Source organism: Episyrphus balteatus, chromosome 2, assembly GCF_945859705.1.
Source record: "Episyrphus balteatus chromosome 2, idEpiBalt1.1, whole genome shotgun sequence".
In the NCBI taxonomy this organism is placed as follows: domain Eukaryota; kingdom Metazoa; phylum Arthropoda; class Insecta; order Diptera; family Syrphidae; genus Episyrphus; species Episyrphus balteatus.
This window is the reverse complement of record NC_079135.1, coordinates 44,468,119-44,487,750: the sequence shown is the minus strand read 5'-3', so window position 1 is coordinate 44,487,750 and position 19,632 is coordinate 44,468,119. Positions and strand designations below refer to the sequence as shown.

Below are 19,632 nucleotides of genomic sequence, written 5' to 3'. Positions count from 1 at the left end.
ACCAAGTTTGAAGAAAGTGTTGGCTTTTGGGGTTTTCGCTCGAAACAGATCTAAAATTCGTTGAAATCTCCTAAGTGGTTTGTCAGAAATTCAAATAAGATATAAAAAACACAGTTCTATAGCAGATACCGTTAATAACAGCATAATTTTTTTTGTTTTTAATTGTATCTTATTTTCAGAATTACTCACAAAAATTTTGATCAATAACACTAGTATCGTTTTTGAAAGATACTATCTTCAATCTTTTGGTTAGTTTATGTTTAAATACAAAAAAAAGAGTGTTCGTACACTAGACTGATTCAAAAACATTTTTTTTTTTTTTGTTAAAAGCATTACCGAAAATATTGCTGGAAATGACGATAAAAATACTGTTAAAGTTTCAGCCCTTAATATTAACATTAAGTACCGCCGCATCGCAAATTCAAACTTTTTTTTACAAAAGTAGTAGGCATAAACTTGAAAATGTGCTATTTAAATTAAAAATATTAAATTTTTTTCGTTTTGCATTTCGAATCGAACAGTTCCGTAGAGTTCTAAGAATAACCAAACAAAAACATTATGTGATTCGTTTGCTTTTATATGTTTAGCCTTAAATCTTCACCAATTCAGACCATCCTGTTCTTAAAATACAGTATAATGTACAAGTACTTCGATTGAATAATTTGCCTTTAAACAACTCTGCATTGTGTCCCGGTAGTGCAGAATTATTTTACAAGTTAAAATAAAATCTTTTTAGTTTATTAACACTGATGACTTTCGAATTAATTGCCTTCCTAACCTCTGGCAAACGAATCGCAAGGTTTTGCAAAAAAATATTGCATTTGAAAATACAATTTTTTTTTTAAATTTTGTTTTATAATTGTACGCAAATTTTTTTTTTTTTAAGGCGATACAGGATTCAAATACCTCTGTCAAAATAGTAAGGACAAAAAAATATTTTTGGCGTAACAGAAATTATTAAACAAAATTATGCTAGTTTTGATATTTTTTCTAAATTTCAAACGCCAATACTAATTAAAGAAATGCTTTTATAATATTTTATAATATTCGGCTCTCATTTAATCAGCTTTCAGGTATTTATCAGCGGTTTAAAATATAAAACATATTCAGTTATATTTATTAGATTTTCTTAAATTGATTTCGAAGGTTATTTTAAGTGACCTAAGCTTGCTTAAATATTTAATTTGCCTTAAGAAGAGGTTGCCTATATTCTTATTTATTTTCGGTTTAGTCAAAATTAAAAAAATTATTTGGATTGTAAATCCATACAAAGCTCTACAACACAGCTTAATTTGTAGCCTATCAATGCCTTATATTATCGAACGAATCAAAATAATCCTAATCCAGCATAGCGTTCGCTAAAAATATGACCACATCCCCAGATATAGCAAAAATATTCGGTTGAATACCAAAATATTTTTTCACTTTTCATTTTCGTTCTTGTTCTAAAACATCGACATTTTGAAAATCATCGTACCCAAATGAATTTAGTAGCACACAACAATTTCTTGTTTAAGCTTTGAGTTCTTGCGGGGGGGGGGGGGGTCATGACCCCGTGTAGTAGGTACTCTTTACAGTCTAAATTTTAGTAAAAATTTATAGAAACATCAAACATTTAAAAACTGGTAAATATCTATTTACAAGTTTTTAAATATTTCTGTCAATTTTTACACTTTTATCGAATTTTTGAGCAAAACACTTCAAAACTGAAAATTCATATTGACACTTAAAACCTTATAGGATTTTTTCAAATTTATTTGGAAGCTTTTGGACCTATATACGGTAAACGTACCTATGCATTAAAATTCAACAATTTTCAAAATAAGGGCCACACAAAAATGTCCATAGGTATTGTTTCTTGTGATAATTTTCACAAGCGAAATTAAAATTAAATTAAAGAGACAAGTCCAACTTTATAGGATATTTGATATATATTTAAAGTACTTGCTGCTAATAAAAATACACGTCTGTCTTGTCGTGGCTAGTTCAACGATATCATTTCTTTTTATTTTATTCGACAATCCTTATGTTCAATTTTCGTTAAAATATAAGAGAGACATTCAGCAAAGTTTTAGTGTTGACTATTTAGTTCAATTTAGTATTAATTAAGATTAATTATTTTTTTTGATTCATTTTCATTACTTATAGTCTAATACAAATGCATACAATACTTCAAAGATATAAAATTGTGTATAGTAAAATAAATTATAATATAAACATATTATTCGGAGTTCGCAGCTTAAACATCCTGCCCGCCTTGAAGTATCCAAAGGGTATCTTCAATCATCTAGTGGAAGCGGTGCTATCCGATGAATTGACCTTCGAATCACGCCCTTTTTGGTATTGATATCAACAACACGAACCTTCCCATCTGAAGATTGAATCAAATTTGTTATTCGTCCCATTAGCCAGTTTTGTGGAGGTGCATTGTCATCCCCAACGAGAACTAGGCTATTAATTTTGGCATTTTGAGATGAAACAGACCATTTTACTCGTCTTTGTAAGTCTACCAGATATTCCTTCGACCATCGATTCCAAAAATGCTGCTTTATCAACGTCAGCTGTCGCCATCTCTTCAACGCAGACATCTTGTAGTCAGTGACCACTGGTTCGACTATTGCATTTAATGGACCACCAATTAAAAAATGACCAGGAGTAAGGACTTCTTCATCACTCGGGTCATTGGACATCGCATACATTGGACGGGAATTAAATATAGCTTCTATATCAGCCACAACAGTTGACAGTTCTTCAAAGGTAAGGGAAGTTTCCCCGACGGTGCGAACGAGATGTTTTTTGGCTGACTTTACGGCGGCCTCCCATAGCCCACCAAAATGTGGAGTCTTTGGAGGTATATGATGGAACTGAATTCGCTCTGCGGCACACCATTGACTTATTCTTTGTTCCGTTTTCTGGTCAAGAAAACTTCGCCTGAACTCTTCTAACTGGTTACGGGCCCCAACAAAATTCGTTCCATTATCGCAATACAGATCCTTGCATAAACCTCGCCTTGCTACAAATCGTTTAAGTGCTGCAATAAACCCTTCAGTAGTTAAATCTGAGACAACCTCCAGATGGACCGCCTTCACAACGAAACAGACGAAGACGGCTACATAAGATTTTGAAGTTCTTTGCCCTCGCAGCTTGTAAGTCGTTTGGAACGGACCGCAAAAGTCTACACCACTCTTTAAAAATGCTCTTGCAGGCTGCACTCTGTCGGTAGGCAGATTGCCCATAATTTGACCCAACATCTTTGGTCTATATTTGAAACAAGTCCAACAGCTACTAACGACTTTCTTTGCAAGTGTGCGTACATCTAGCACCCAGAACCTCTGCCGCACTATTCCAACTAGAGCTTGGGGACCTGCATGGTAATTTTTATTATGTAAAAAAGTTAAAAGGTTTTTGACAAAAGGATTAGATTTAGGAAGAAGGATGGGGTATTTTACAGAATAAGGTATGTCCGCATTCTGCAGACGCCCACCCACTCTAAGGAGTTTAAATGAGTCACCGTCGAGGAAAGGATTGAGATTTTTGACGGGACTCGTAGGGCTAATTATGTCTTCTTTTTTTAATTTATAAATTTCCTCATGGAAGTTCTTTTGTTGAATATTCCAAAGAATTCTGAGCAACGCATTGTCAATCTCATCAGCTCTGATAGGTGAATTATAACGAAGTTCATATTCTTCAAAAACTGTTTTTTCTTCTTTTTGTTCTTTCTCTTCTTTCTTAATTATCATCTTTTTGCGAACTACGATGATCCAGCGAAGTATAAGCGCAAATATTTGACATGTTTTGTCAATGCTTTTAAAACGCAAGTACATATTCTCAAAGTGATCATCTATAATTTTCGCCAAAAGAACTACATTACATTTTCGCATTCCAGGAGTATCTTTTCTTATCATTGACAAATCTTTTTGTTTAGGCCACATATCTTGTGACAATTTAAGGAATTTTGGACCCGAAAACCACATGCTGTCCCTCAACTCACTTGCATAGGCACCCCGAGATACAATGTCTGCAGGATTTTGTTTTGTGTTTACATGCTTCCAAGTAGCTTGGGGCAAATTTGTTTGTATTTTTGATACTCTATTCGCAATAAATACTTCCCAACTCGAAGGATGTGCTGACAACCAACAAAGCACTATTTCGGAATCGGTCCATAAGTAAATATCGTCAACTATATGCGAGAAATTTGGAAGAATCTTTAAAATAATAGAAGCAAGCAATTCCGCTGCACATAATTCTAATCTTGGCAAACTTTGAGTTTTTATAGGCGCTACTCTGGATTTTGCCGTTATCAAGTTGCAAGAAACTACCCCATTTTCGTCAACAGACCTTAAATAAACACAACAGCCATATGCACGTAAAGATGCATCCGAGAATCCATGAATTTGTGTGTTTCTTGACCTCAAGCTTAACACATATCTCGGAACTTTGACCAATTCCAACTCTTTCAAGTGATTTCGAAAAGCTTCCCATTCAGTAAAAATTCGTGCTTGAACTGATTCATCCCAATCAGTCTTTTTTACCCACAAGCTTTGCAACAGAATTTTACCTTTCACAACAACTGGGTTAACTAACCCCAATGGGTCAAATAGAGTAGACAATTCAGATAGAATAATGCGCTTTGTTATTTTCTGGTTTAACTTAATTTCTGGAATCACATACTGGAGCTCGTCTGAAGATGGATTCCATTTGATTCCTAAAGTTTTAATAATGTCTGCATCATTTATTCTAAGTGGTTTCTCTCGTTCTACTTCTGGTACGACATCCAACAAAGTTTTTTCATTCGACCACCACTTACGAAGCTCAAAGCCTGCACTAAGTAAAAGGGTTCTAACTTCTTCATATATACCAAAAATTTCTTCTGGCGAATCTCCCCCACTGATTAGGTCGTCCATATAAAAATCCTCATTCAGAACTTTTGAACCTAATGGAAACATACTTGCACCTTCTTCTGACAATGTCTTTAAACAGCGGATAGCTAAATAAGGCGCCGAAGTTGTTCCATAGGTCACTGTATTTAACTGGTACACCTTTAACGGATCCGTTTGATTAGATCTCCAAAGAATACATTGGTATTTACGATCATTTGGATTCACTACTATTTGGCGGTACATTTTGGAGATGTCAGCTGTAAGTGCGTATTTGTAACAGCGAAAACGTAATATAATTGAGTAAAGATCATCTTGCATTATCGGACCTTTCATTAAAATATCGTTTAAGGATTTACCGGATGAAGTTTTAGCACTACAATCAAAAACTACTCTAAGTTTTGTAGTTGTTGATTCCGGTCTGAGCACGTACTGATGGGGGCAAAAGTACTTCATATTTTTAGTCTCAGCATCACTAACTTCCGACATATGTCCTAGATCCTCATACTCTTTCAAAAAATCTACGTATTGTTCTTTTACAACGATATTCTTCATAAGCCTCCTTTCCAACGACATAAATCTCTTTTTTGCTATTTCAAAGGATTCTCCTAATGCCGATGGATCTTCTTTAAACGGAAAACTCACAACATATCTGCCTTCCCCATTTTTCTCTACTGTATTTTTGAAATGTTCTTCACATTTTTCTTCTTCAGGGTTAAGCAGTTTAGAAGTTATGGGATAGTTTTCTATTTCAAACAACTTTTCAACACGTTCGTGGAGATATTCGTCTTTCGACAACTGCTCCCCTCCTACAAGGCAAACTGTCCTGGCTGATGCATCTGATGAATCATATGATCCCGAAACGACCCATCCAAAAAGGGTCTTTTGAAGAGTAAGCTTCTCTTCCAATTTGATCTGACCAATCGATAAAAGGTCAAAGAAATGGTCTGCGCCTATCAGCATATCAACTTTAGCAGTTTCGTTGAAGTTTGGATCTGCTAGTACAATATTTTTTGGTATTTTCCAACTTTCTACCTCAAATGATTTGCTAGGCTGATGATTAGTAATGTTTTTGATTACAAGAAGCTCTAATTCAGTCTCAAACTCAGAAATCCTGGATCTACAAACCGATTTTGTGGTGTATCGGACATTTGTGACCCCGTTCCCTATTCCACTTATTTGTATATCTGACTTGGATTTTGATAGTCTAAGTCTTTGCACCATACTTTCAGTTATGAAATTTAATTGCGAGGCCGAGTCTAACAAAACACGCGCAGGTTGAAAATTACCATAACTATCTTTAATTAAGACAACAGCTGTGGCTAGAATAGTTTGATTAGATGACCTGCCAACTAATGAAGCCGAGCTAGACTGGCCCTGGCCTGAGCTATCGTTCGCATTATTGACCGAAAATCTGTGGAGTAGCTTATTATGAGGTAACGAGCAAATGCTGCACTTTGGCTTAGTACAATGTCGCACAGAATGATCCTTTCCCAGACAATTTATACAAAGGATACGCTTTTTAACTTCCAGGAACCTCCTTCCCACTGGCAAGCTATCAAATTCTGGACAAGAATCAATAAAGTGTTGCAAGGACTTACAATATTCACATTGTATGCGCTCCGCGGCTAACGTTGTAGCTTTAAATTTCCTAAACTGCTTTTTTCCACTATTTTGCGAACTTGAATGATCGAATTTCGCCTGACTCTTAGCAGAAGTGCTTGGCTTTGGAATCCTAGCTTCTTTTGCTTCTAAGCTTTTACAACGACGATCTAAAACTTTATTAAATTCATCCCACGTTGGGAGCTTATTATAGTCCATTTCATCCTGCCATTTCGATTGAGTTTCTTCATCCACTCTATCCATAGCTAACGAGATCAAAATCGAGGAAGCTATGTCTTTGTAATTTCCTATTGCAAGCATTGCAGTGAAATGTGTATTAAAACTATCCTCCAAATGACGTAAAGATGAAGCAGATATTTTAGAAAGTTTTGGAAATTCTAACAAACTATTTATGTGCTCTTGAAATAAAAGAGTCTTATTATCAAAGCGGGCCTTTAATCTATCTAGTGCTTTCTGATAATTTGAGCTAACGACATTAAAGTCTCTTACAGCATCCAATGCTGAACCAGAAAGATATCTGAGCAAGTAATTAAACTTTTGCAAAGTGTCAAGGCTTTCGTCTTTGTGAACTAAATTCGTAAATAATCCCATAAAATTAGGATATTCTGAGAATTTACCGGAAAACGTAGGTAGTTTTATTGGTTCTAACTTTGAGCGAGGGCGGGGGTGCTCTGGAAAATATGTTGCATTTAAATGCTCAGCAGCAGTTGTGTTGCCCCTCATGTCCGATAACAATGTCATTATTTTTGTTTTCGCGCAAACATAAATTTCTTCTACCTCTTCACGAAAAGCCTCATTAGTCTTTTCTTCGTCAGGGTTATTAAATCTTTCAATGGACGATTGAACATTCAATATCTGTTTAAAATATGACTCAAGAATCCCTAAACGACATTCTAGTTCGGGTTCTGAAAGCGTACTTCCCTTCTGTATTATAAGGTTCTTCGTTCGACTCAGATTTCCCTTTGATGACGCACGTAATCCTTTCAAGTCAGCCAAAGTCTTCCCTACGCTCTGTTCACTTTGTGATGCCTCATCTTTACTTTGCTTATCGTCAGGCATCGTAGCTATCTAATGCCAACAATTTTCGTTAAATCGAGGATAATCTTTAGCAACAACAAATCTGCACACAACAATTTCCAAATTCGCCAGCAGCAACAACAGCAACTCCAACCGAAGACTTCATAAAAGACCCAACACCACAATAAACTATCTATTAGCAATGGATAATTGCACCAGCAGCAGCAATCTGACAGTAAGTCCAACAGTAGATTCAAAAAAACCCAAATGCAAGAAATAAGCTATGCAAAATAAATTAGCCTCTCTGAAGATGAAATCAATTTTCTTATCAACGACAACTTATTGTATCCAATTAAGCCTATGCCAAGTTTACTTTTTAGGGAAAATATTCGGTAAATAACTAGCAACAACTATACTTCTAGTTTGTTTACGTTTCCTATCAACATAATTGATAAATGTTGACTTATTAACTCTTCTAGCAACAATGTTTAAATGATTTTTAATTCACCACACTAGATCTTCTAGCAGCAAGTATTTACAAATTTGTTTACCAACAATTTACTTCGCAACAAATTTCTATCAGTAACAACTTTGTATCAGCAACAACGAATAAGTTTCTCAACAAGTTTAATAAGAAATCATATATATAGAATCAAGCTTACTTGTGGTTTCAATCAACTCAATGTTTCAAACGATCCTCGATACAATCCACACTGCAACACCGGGTTAGAGTTCTTTCAGCGTTTGAGTGACGATTTCACACTGCAGACTTGATCAAAGCTATAATCTAATTGCCTGGTTTGATGAAATGTTGGATAACTTTTCTAGGTATGAGTGATAGCTTTTTCTCCATGCGGTTGCAACCTTGCTAAATTTGTATGTCACTGCTCCAAGAAAACGATGACCAAAAAGCTTGATGTACATACATATAGATCGGTGACTCAGAGACTTATATTTCTTCTTCTTTATTCGAATTTATGTACTGCAAATATGAGTAAAGAAATTAAGAACTTTTAGAGTTTACCACGATCGTTTTCCTTCCAACTTTTGTAGGGCAAATTCTGATTAATTGCCAGAATCCACTTATTGCAATTTTTAAACTTTAATTTTATAAATTTACAATAAAATTTAGATTGATTTATATTGGAAATACTATATATTCCCGGGTTTCGGCACCAATGTTTCTTGTGATAATTTTCACAAGCGAAATTAAAATTAAATTAAAGAGACAAGTCCAACTTTATAGGATATTTGATATATATTTAAAGTACTTGCTGCTAATAAAAATACACGTCTGTCTTGTCGTGGCTAGTTCAACGATATCATTTCTTTTTATTTTATTCGACAATCCTTATGTTCAATTTTCGTTAAAATATAAGAGAGACATTCAGCAAAGTTTTAGTGTTGACTATTTAGTTCAATTTAGTATTAATTAAGATTAATTATTTTTTTTGATTCATTTTCATTACTTATAGTCTAATACAAATGCATACAATACTTCAAAGATATAAAATTGTGTATAGTAAAATAAATTATAATATAAACATATTATTCGGAGTTCGCAGCTTAAACAGGTATAACAAAAAAACGATATAAATCACTATTCGGTACCCCAATGCCAATGGGGCGGAACCGTCCATTCTCATTTCATAGGTACATATTTAAATTCCTATACAAACCATTTAATTTAATTCAGCTTGTAAATTCATTTTCAAGAATTAAAAATATATATTTTACATTGCTTTTTTTATTTATTTATTTATTTATGAAACACTCTGTATTCAAACAATTTATTTGTCTGGAGAAACGATTTTTCAGAGTAATTTTGTTTACTATTTTTTTTTTTTTACAGATTGGTAAGAGAAGTAATGGCTGTCAATGTGAACATGCGGGTTGGCATTCACACCGGACGTGTGCACTGTGGAGTCCTTGGTCTGGTTAAATGGCAATTCGATGTATGGTCAAATGATGTGACATTGGCCAACTATATGGAGAGTGGAGGTATCCCTGGGTGAGTGTTAAAATTATTCTCAAAAGCCTTCATAGTGTGAATGTCATTTAGAAGCAACAAAAAAAAAAACTCCAAAGTTAATGGAGCGAAAAGGATAATCCCAATATCAATGACGTACAAAAAAATTCAAAAGGACGACAAACACAGGAACACGCATAAATAACGTATATATTCACATATAACAGAGTATCTACTTCATTGAATTGATCCTTCTTTTTCTCTGTATACCGTTATATTGCCATCATCCCTGGCTGTTATTGTATCTGTAGTCACTTTTGTTTTATTGTTGTTGTTTTTGTTGTTGTTGGTTGATGGCTCACCTGGAATCGCGCACATCATACGCTTCAAAGTGCCAGAATGGCATTGTGAAAAACCTGGCGTTTCAATCATCATTCAATTTCAAGTCACTCTCAAGCCCACACACATATACGAATATCCTGTGAAATAGGGAGAAAAGGCTGTGTGAACATAGCCAGATGATGATGACGAGATGTTGATGATGATGATGGAGTTGTTGGATGTGTTGTTATACGCGGGTGGGGGCTGCTGCTCTTCACACAGAAAGAGAATGAAACACTCAACAAAGATAAATCAGTTAGTTATATACCAGGTATGTCAATTGGATTTTATGACATTTTTTGGTTAGATACCCATCCTTTTGCTTTGGCAGACACCCACCCATCACCATCATATGAACGTGGAAATATGTGAAAAGGTATTTAGATGAATATTTATCATCGAATTAATTTCCTGAAAATACAAATGTCGACATCAGAAACGCGACACACGATGTGAAGTCTTTTGATTTTGAAGCGTGATAACTCAATAAAAGTCACAAAAGGATCAATATTTTATTATATATGAACAACATACAAATGATATCGCAGGTTGTTGTATGAATATGAAATATTTTAATATTTATTATTTTTTTTTTGTATTTTTTTATTTATTTAACATGATAAAATTGTGTTTGATGTTTTTTTTACGCATTGAAAACTTTAAAGATTTATTCATTGCGAATGAGTGAATTGGTGGAATTTATTTGAACATGATTTTAATAAAAAAGTTACAAAGTCAATTTATCATTTAAAATTAAATAGAAATCTACATGAATTTGAGTTTTTAGATCTAATTCAATTCAATCGTGTATTTTATTTTGAATCGATTTATATAACCTCTTAATGCGAGGGAAAACCCAAATATGAAAAATGTAATCAAAGCGATATTAACACTCGACAAACTTTCAATTTGAAGTTTTTGTTAAATCTTTTGAAATTTGTTCTTTAAAAGAAGATTTAAAGGCAAAAAAAAAAATATAATGCAAATTGAAATTTGAACTAGTGCAATGTTATAAATAATCTAACATCTATTACGGTAAAGAGTAAGCAGTAAGGGTTTGAACTTTTGAGATATTTTTTGAATCTTAGATAAACCAAAGAAAAATCAAAAATTTTCGAAATTAGGAAAAATATCCAAAAATGGTATGAAAAGTTTTTTTCCAAAATTTAACTTTTTTTTTAAAACTTTAAGTTTTTCTTTGATTTCTATAAAATTTAAACGAATTTTGCTTATAAAATGTTCAAATAAACTTAAAAGAATTTGATTTTTCTCATAAGAAAAGTGATTAGAAGTAAGCCAATTACAGCTGCAGAAATATGGTGTTTTTATTTCATCTCAAAAGTTCAAACCCTCACAACAGAAAAACTGCTTGATGAATAAGTCTGAAACTTTGCAAAAAGTTTAGAAAAGTAAAAACAAAAAAAAAAATTTTTAATTTTGTCATAAAAACCTAAAACAAAAAGAATGTAGAATGTAGCTTTATCATGCTTTTTGTTTTGTCATGATTCGATCATTGTTTACTGAGATACAGCCTATCGAAAATCACTAAAGAACTGTTTCGTAAACGATTCATACGATTTCAAAGAAAATTTTTGTACGAAAACATTTTAGAAACCTAATTGTAAAAATTAAAAAATATAGCAATTTTGGAAAATCAATTTTTTCAAAACGGATAAATGGATTTTCTAGAAATTTTGTTTTAATAGCTATGTGAATTTCTTTATTTTTTTTTTTTATTTTTTGAAATTTTTTATATACAATACATACCTACATTATGTTTTATACAAGAAATAAGGTTAATGATAACATTAAACTCAAAATATTATGCTTTTAAAAGGAAGTACTTTCAGCTTCTTCATGCATTTTTGGACTTATGTGTGTTAAAACCCTTTTATTTCCTTTTTCCAAAAAAGAATTTTGAATATAAAGAGCTATAAAAACTTTTTTATTTTTATTTAATTTATTTTGGTATTTTTTCAAAAAAAATTAACTTGTTTGTAATTTTTAAAAAATTACCCAAAATTTTTTAAACATTTTTCAAAATAAGTGGGTGCCCTATTTTTTAGAAAATATCACGAGAAACTTGAAAGTAAATTTTGAAAACTTCACCAACCCGTATTCAAATAAAATGCACGACTGGGGTCGCACGTACTTGCTCTTGCAGTTTAAAACACTCTTTTATGTTAGTTTACTTGTAGATTTTAAGAGCTGCCTCTACATAAATTTAAAGAAATTTTGTTGATGTTGGGGAAGAGCCGACATTTAGGGCAAAATTTTGAAAAATTTGTATGGGAGGTACACTATTTTGACTTTTTTGAGAAAAACTAAAAATGCAGTTTTATTGCAATTGCTTGAAATATTACGTCTGCAAAGTTTAATCAAAATCGTTAGAGCCGTTTTTGAGTTATTTGGTTTGAATTGAAAAATTTGTATGGGAGGTACACTTTCTGAGCGAGATAAAAAAAAACAAAAAAAACCAACTTTCAGAATTCCATAAAAACCATCTGTACCAAATTTGAAGAAAATCCGTCCACCCGTTTAGGCTGTGGAAATGTGTACAGATGGACGTACAGACGCACAGACACACGGACGGAATTGCGAGACCCACTTTTTTGGAATTCTCCATCATCGTAATGTTGGTTTTGATTAAAAACCCAAATTTTTTTTCGACACGAAACCAATACTTGCCCTATTGAGCAAGTAAAAATGTACTTTTTAAAAAATAAAGTTTGAAGTAGGTACTCTCTAAAAATCCAAAATTTGTTTTGAAAAATTTTATAAAATTCGTATTTAACCTTTACTTTAACGCTGCTTTATATTTTTTTTGAAATAAGATTAGTAGTTTGCAACAATTTCAAAAATAGGTTCCAGGAATATTCGTCTTATTTCAAAAATTGGAACTTGTTTGTACTACAAGCACAAAAAGAATTGATAAAAAAAAAAACAAACTTTTCTCTCTTGGTTGTTATAGCGAGTTCCGTTCGTTTTGAACCTTAAACAAATTTCACATTCCTCTCTAGAAAAAGTTCGAACTTGTTGCTGTTTTTCCGAACAGAAAAAATTGAAGTCATTTCAAGAAAGAAAACAAAAAAGGCGAGGCAAGTAATAAAGGAGGGTCTCACAATTTTAAGTTATTTTAAATTAATAAAAATAAATGCGTTTTCGACCACTTTTTTTTTACTTTGAGAACTTTGGACCACCAGAAATACCAGATGTAAGCATGGCATTTCTCTGCAAAAACGACAAACTTGCTAGACTATTAATTTAATTTATTAAAACCAAATGAAAAATTAAAACAACTTTAAGAGCTCGGGAACGTACCTCATTTAATAAAACCGCAGAACATAAAAAAAAAAACAATTTTCAACTTGTTTTCATCATTTTGATGTTTCAATCTGTTCTGTCTCTGTTTGCTTGTCTCTTGATTATTCAAAGCAAACATAATTCCAACTTCTCTCTTTCATTATGTGTAATTATATGCATAAAATAGCAAAATCAAAGTAGGAATGCAGACTCAGTTGGAATGTAAACATATGAGTTTTCTTTTTTATGTCATCCCCTAAAATGTGTACATATATTCCTTTTGACACTGTGAACTTGAAAATTCATTTTATTAAATACGAAAAAACCTTGAAATATAAATTCCCCTTAAAACCAACACATAGCTACTACTTGACGGAATCCTAACAATTAGAAGACCTTCTTTGGATTTAGTCCCGAAAATTGTATGCAGAACATACAACTCATAAAATATTTTATTACATTCTAATTAGCTAAATGATCCTGTGTTAATCAAAAGCTTTTCATTTAACTCAACAGCCAAAACAAAAATCAACAACAACAACAAAACAAAAGCATACGCAAATTAATATCCTTTTCAATTATTTAGGATATTTTTAAGGTACCAAGCGAAGAATGCTGGTTTTGTGTTCCAATCATAAAATATTTATATTTATGACTCGATGTGAAAAAAAAGGTCCTTGATGTCGTTTATATACGCAAAGCTTCCATTCAAGTCTGTGGTAGATGAGAAAATTAATCAGAAAAAAATAAGAAAAAAAAAAACAAGGACGAAAATAAGAAAAAAAAATATTAAACAAGAAATCTGTTTACATTCAATTTAGATGGGATATCTTGGTATTTATTTATTTTCTTTTTTTTTTCTTATGTCTCTGTTTTGTTTTTTAGTCGAGTGCACATCACAAAGGAGACCCTTAAATGCTTAGATGGAGACTATGAAGTCGAAGAAGGAAAAGGAGGTGAACGTAACTCATACTTAAAGGACCATGAAATAGAAACGTATTTAATCGTACCTGGAGATACTTATAGGCCAGTAAGAGAGAGATATTATATCCTTAAAATGCCACACGCATATAAAAAAATTTACAAAATTTTCGTCCTTTTTTTTATTTTATTTTATTTCTTTTGTGTAGAATAAGAAATCTCGAAATAAACTTCAGGTTAATGGAAACATATCGAAAGAACTGCGGATGATGGGCCATGCCACACAGAAAAATGCCTCAAAGTAAGTACCCAATTTAGCATGAAATTTTAATTTGAATGAGACAAGCAATAAATATTGATTATGATGATGTCCTTTTTTTCCGGAATATACACAGATTTGGTTTCACAGACGGTTCTGAAATGACGAAGGACCCTGAGGACGAGGTGAATGAGTACCTTATGCGAGCTATTGATGCTCGCAGCATAGATCATCTGAGATCAGAGCACTGTAAGTCAGTGTTATTATCCTTTAAGAAATCTTCCTTAGAAAGAAAGGTATGTTTACCCCAACAAAATTTACATAATTTATGAATTGTCTCATATATATTTATTCTTCTCGATTAGTATTCTTCCGAACCGGATCGAATGCTTAGTTTGTATTTCTATTGCAGTTTTATTGTCCTGATAGGGACGACAACTATGCGTCTTGTAGTTTTTAAGCAGTAAGTAAATTAATTACCCAATGAATCCTTGCAACAATTTGACGTAATATAATTTTTTTTATTTTTCAGAAATTATTTAACTTATCTATCAACCGGTGCTGCTATTATCCTATTGCTACTTGTAGTTCTTTTAGTCGCTTCTTATGATCTCAATATGAAAGTATGATTTTTAAACTCACAAAATATATAATTAAAAAAAAATATTCAAGAAAATTTATTAAATTTTTGTAATATCCTTTTTTTTTCTTTCTTTCTTTTATTTAGACTTTAAACTCAGTGAGAGGGTTTTCAGAGAAAATCCATAGCAATCGGGTGCTGTCACAGTGTTTTGGATTTTTCACTGTGAGTCTGATTGGATTCCTTACGGGACTGTCAATTGTGAGTAAAAGTCATTTTTGTTGATACAAATTTAATGTTAAGGATTAGAGTCTGCGAGAAGACTTTATATACTTTTTGACTTACAATTGAAGTCAAGTTGTAAAAAGATTATTTTATCAAAGAGATTAGGCACAATGAAAAGCTCATTTACTTTATCTTGGTTGATTTGTATTAAATTAGAAATGATGTCTGGAATATTTTGACAAATTTAGTCAACAAACAAATGAAAGTTGATTGCATTAATTTTTTTTTTATTTTTCTTTCGTTTTTTTTTTTTGTTACAATTCATTAAGTCTAAGCTAAATTCATTTTCATAATATAAGCAAACTTGATAAGTAGAAAAAAATAGTCTAGGTATTTGAATATTTGTTACAGCTTTAAGTTTTTCCCTCAAATCTAAAGGCCCGGCTTTACTGTTAACAATTTTAATTATGGGTTATAAGGTGCTCATTTTTACATGTCTCTTTAGTATCCACTCATTTCAAAATTTATTGAAGTTAAATGAGTTTTCTGTAAAAAAAAAAAATGATTTTTATTACTTCATTCTTTGTTAAAACTAATACGGTCACTGGGGTGTATGCGCAATAAAATACTCATGATTGATAAAATTTAATTTTACTGTTGCTGAACAAATATTAAAGCTAGATAAACTTGGTAGGCCTTGTTGTTGAAAAACACCTTTCAAATACTATTCTTTTTTATTCCAAATTTAACCCATTTACGCTGCTGAAGAAAAACAAAAATTGCACACAAAAATAGTACAACAAAATCGTGAATGAAAAATGTAATTACATTAATTAATTAAAGCCCTTTTCTCTTTGCACAGCGAAATTCAAAGTGGTATCAGATTATTTGGAAGATTTTGAGGTTTTTATTCAACAAATTTTAGAATCCCGAATATTTTTTTGTTTAATTAAAAAAAGATTTGTTTAAGGTTTTTTTAACTTTCAATGTGATTTCCATAGCCAAGAATAATTGAATTATTTATGGATATAGTCACTAAAAAAAAGTGTTTTTTTAATCAAAAAAGTGCTGTTTTTTACTGGTTTCAAAATATCTTTCATCATTTTACTGAAATACAGTCCTAATATCACTTAAAAAACACAACTTTTTGTATTCCAATAATCCTTTTAGACCAGTGCCAAACATTTTTGAAAAAAAATATTATAAGCAACAAGTTTTATCCAAATAATTTTTTTATATAACCTCAAAATTATTGAAAAAAATGCAAAAAATACGGTTTTTTTATTTTTATCTTTAACAAAAATGGTTGGATTATAAAAAAAACTTGATTAAAAATTCCTTTTTTATGTTTTTCATCTATTTTAAATGATTTTTGAGCAAAAAGTTAATATTTGGATTTTTGATGAATTTAATTTGAAATAGCTAATAGCCTATTTTTCAATGTGGAAAAACTATACTTTTGTTTTAGAAAATATTTAGAAACATTGAAAAAAACCAAAGAAAAACGAATTTTAAAATCGATTTTTCGGTAAATGACAGTGATATTGGCGAGAAATATTTTTCCATATACATATACCAAAACCTGCTCAGACGATATAATAAAAAAAATTTGGTCTTAGGTAATATAAAATCAAAAAAAGAGACCAAACTACGGAAAAAATTACAAGTTAGGAATTTTAAATTCAATTTTCTTTAACTTGCCACACGTTGTTGAAGATCAAATTTCGAAAATATCGATTTTTCACATACATAAAAACTTTCAAATGGTGAAAGCTATCGATGGTAAATAAAACTTTGAGATCGCAAAATTCTCGACAAAAATGTTCCGAAAATTTTTAACTTCTACATGATAGTGCAGAAGATATCATTGTTTGATAAAAAAAAAACCTTAACTGTCCATTTTTAACGTTAAACTCATTGACTGTCAATATTATTATAATTTTCTACAAATAAATATAAATTTTTTTTTTTCTGTGAGATCTATAATTTTTAAGACAGAAATTAAAAACAAAATGTCAAAAATAATGGGTTTTTTGGTAAATACACTAAAATTCCAAAACAATCAAACAAAAAATGTTATGACACTTTTTGCAATACGAACGATCGATTAAAAAAAAAAAACAGCAACTCTAAAAATGTTTAAAAAGTTAAGTCTTGAAAATAAAGATTTTTAGACAATTTGACTATCATTTGATAAAAAAAAAAACATCAAATCAACATAATTGCCCTTAAAGCTTTACTTCTTAAAACATTTGTTTTTTTTTTTTTTAATAAGTTTTTCATTATATAAATATAAAATGTTTCAAGAATAAAAAAAAACAAGGTCTGGTTTCAAAAAAATTCAATAATCAATTTTGAAAAAATTATTTTTTAAAATTTTTAATGTTTGGCAATAAAACATGAGTGCCAAATATAAAAAATATACTCTTCTATTTTTACTTATATCTAAAAACTATACCTACATGGAAAAATATGACAATGCAACGTTTCTTAATAGAAATTATTATGAGAATTCTTATCTTAGAAATATGTATTCTGATGAATCAAAAAAAAAAACTCAATACAATTTTCCTTCGAATTGATTTTAAAATTCAAAACACGTATCCTTAAAATGCTACACTGAATGACTACCAAATGCGATTTACTTCTTTTAGTAGATTTTGTAGTTACAGTAATTTTGACAACGCTACAAAATTCGGCGCATAAACCCAATGGATATGGTAAGGTTAAACAAACCAACTTTATTCCAATCAATTGCATTTAAATACAACTAATTTGTGAAACCCTTTTGTTATCTTCTTATTTTACCATTTAACTCATTTTAACAGAATAAATAATGAAACATTACCCATTTTGTATTCCGACTAAGTTTGCTTTTAATTTTATATTCTCTTTGAGTACCAGTAGAAATGTATACCAAGAATAATGCACCCCTATCTCTGTCTTCCTTAACAATTATATGCAAATTTAAACATTGCATAAGGGATAGGGTCCAATGAACCCCCCACAAAGTCTCTCTGTTGACTAATAGTTCAAAGCAAATGAATTCTTCATTTTTTATTTTTTCCCGCTAAGTCCTTTCTGTGATGCAATATCTTCTTAGTATTTAAATTCAATCCTAAGTGGGCTTGAGGTCTTGTTTAATTTTTGACTATTTCTTACTCCGACGTTTCGACTGTGTTTACAGTCTTCTTCAGGGCTAATTATTTAGAAAATTAAAAAATCGTGATAAATGCTAAAAATCTAATTTTCTATACTTACAGAATATTTTGTCTTTTAATCTTAAGAATTCAATCTTAAGAACTTCTAACTTTGGTTGGTTTTTCTTTGCTTTTATTGATTATAGTTTTAAATATTTCAAAAATTCAAAAAATTCGAAGTCTTGAAAAAGACGTTTCAAATTATCGAAATTTCAAAATATAAAAATTTTTAATTGTTTGATAACAAATTCAAAATTTCTTATCAAATCTAGCCTACAGAATCAAGTTAAACATGAATTCAACCTAAAATATTTCTTTGAAGAAACTGACTATAAATGTTACTGAGCCCTTCACAATCTGTTCTTCTATTAACAGTATTGTCTGTGTCTAATATATGTAACATTTCTATTAACATTCTTTTGCTGTAATGTTTTTCTATCTGTAAAATATCTACGTCAATAAAATCTGGTCTATGGCCCTCATCAATACAATGCAAAGCTAAAGCCGTCTTTTGCGAGTGTCCGCCATTTATATCGGATCTATGGCCAGCTATACGATTCTTTAGTTTTTGAATCGATGTTCCTACATAAACTGAAGGACAATGGTTTGTCCCATCTCCTAAACATTTTATTTTATAGACTATGTTTGACTTCTCAATTTTAGAAAGTTTACCCTTCAAATTTGAAAACAATGTAGTTCTTAATATATTTGCCGACTGAAAAGCAATACGAACATTTTCTTTATTTCTAATAGGTGCATTTAAAATTCTATTTGCAAGATGGGGAATATATATAATGCTTCTATACGAAAATGGTGTAACATTTGTTACTAAATTTGTCTGAATCAATGGATTGAAATATTGATTCAATAATGTTCTTATTATATTCGATGTAGGAACATCGATGCAAAAACTAAAGAATCGTATAGCTGGCCATAGATCCGATATAAATGGCGGACACTCGCAAAAGACGGCTTTAGCTTTGCATTGTATTGATGAGGGCCATAGACCAGATTTTATTGACGTAGATATTTTACAGATAGAAAAACATTACAGCAAAAGAATGTTAATAGAAATGTTACATATATTAGACACAGACAATACTGTTAATAGAAGAACAGATTGTGAAGGGCTCAGTAACATTTATAGTCAGTTTCTTCAAAGAAATATTTTAGGTTGAATTCATGTTTAACTTGATTCTGTAGGCTAGATTTGATAAGAAATTTTGAATTTGTTATCAAACAATTAAAAATTTTTATATTTTGAAATTTCGATAATT

General features: G+C 31.1%; 1 protein-coding gene across 1 annotated transcript in view; it reads left to right on the top strand.

Moving 5' to 3' along the window:
- The window catches only part of LOC129910948 (adenylate cyclase type 6), an 88,926-nt gene that overhangs the window by 44,922 nt on the left and 24,372 nt on the right, over positions 1-19,632 (top strand). Inside the window, exons 14-20 of the mRNA XM_055988554.1 lie at positions 9,370-9,528; positions 14,056-14,200; positions 14,301-14,392; positions 14,487-14,646; positions 14,716-14,813; positions 14,883-14,973; positions 15,078-15,191. Of these exons, the coding sequence (XP_055844529.1) occupies positions 9,370-9,528; positions 14,056-14,200; positions 14,301-14,392; positions 14,487-14,646; positions 14,716-14,813; positions 14,883-14,973; positions 15,078-15,191 (859 nt within the window). The remainder of the gene's footprint in view (positions 1-9,369; positions 9,529-14,055; positions 14,201-14,300; positions 14,393-14,486; positions 14,647-14,715; positions 14,814-14,882; positions 14,974-15,077; positions 15,192-19,632) is intronic.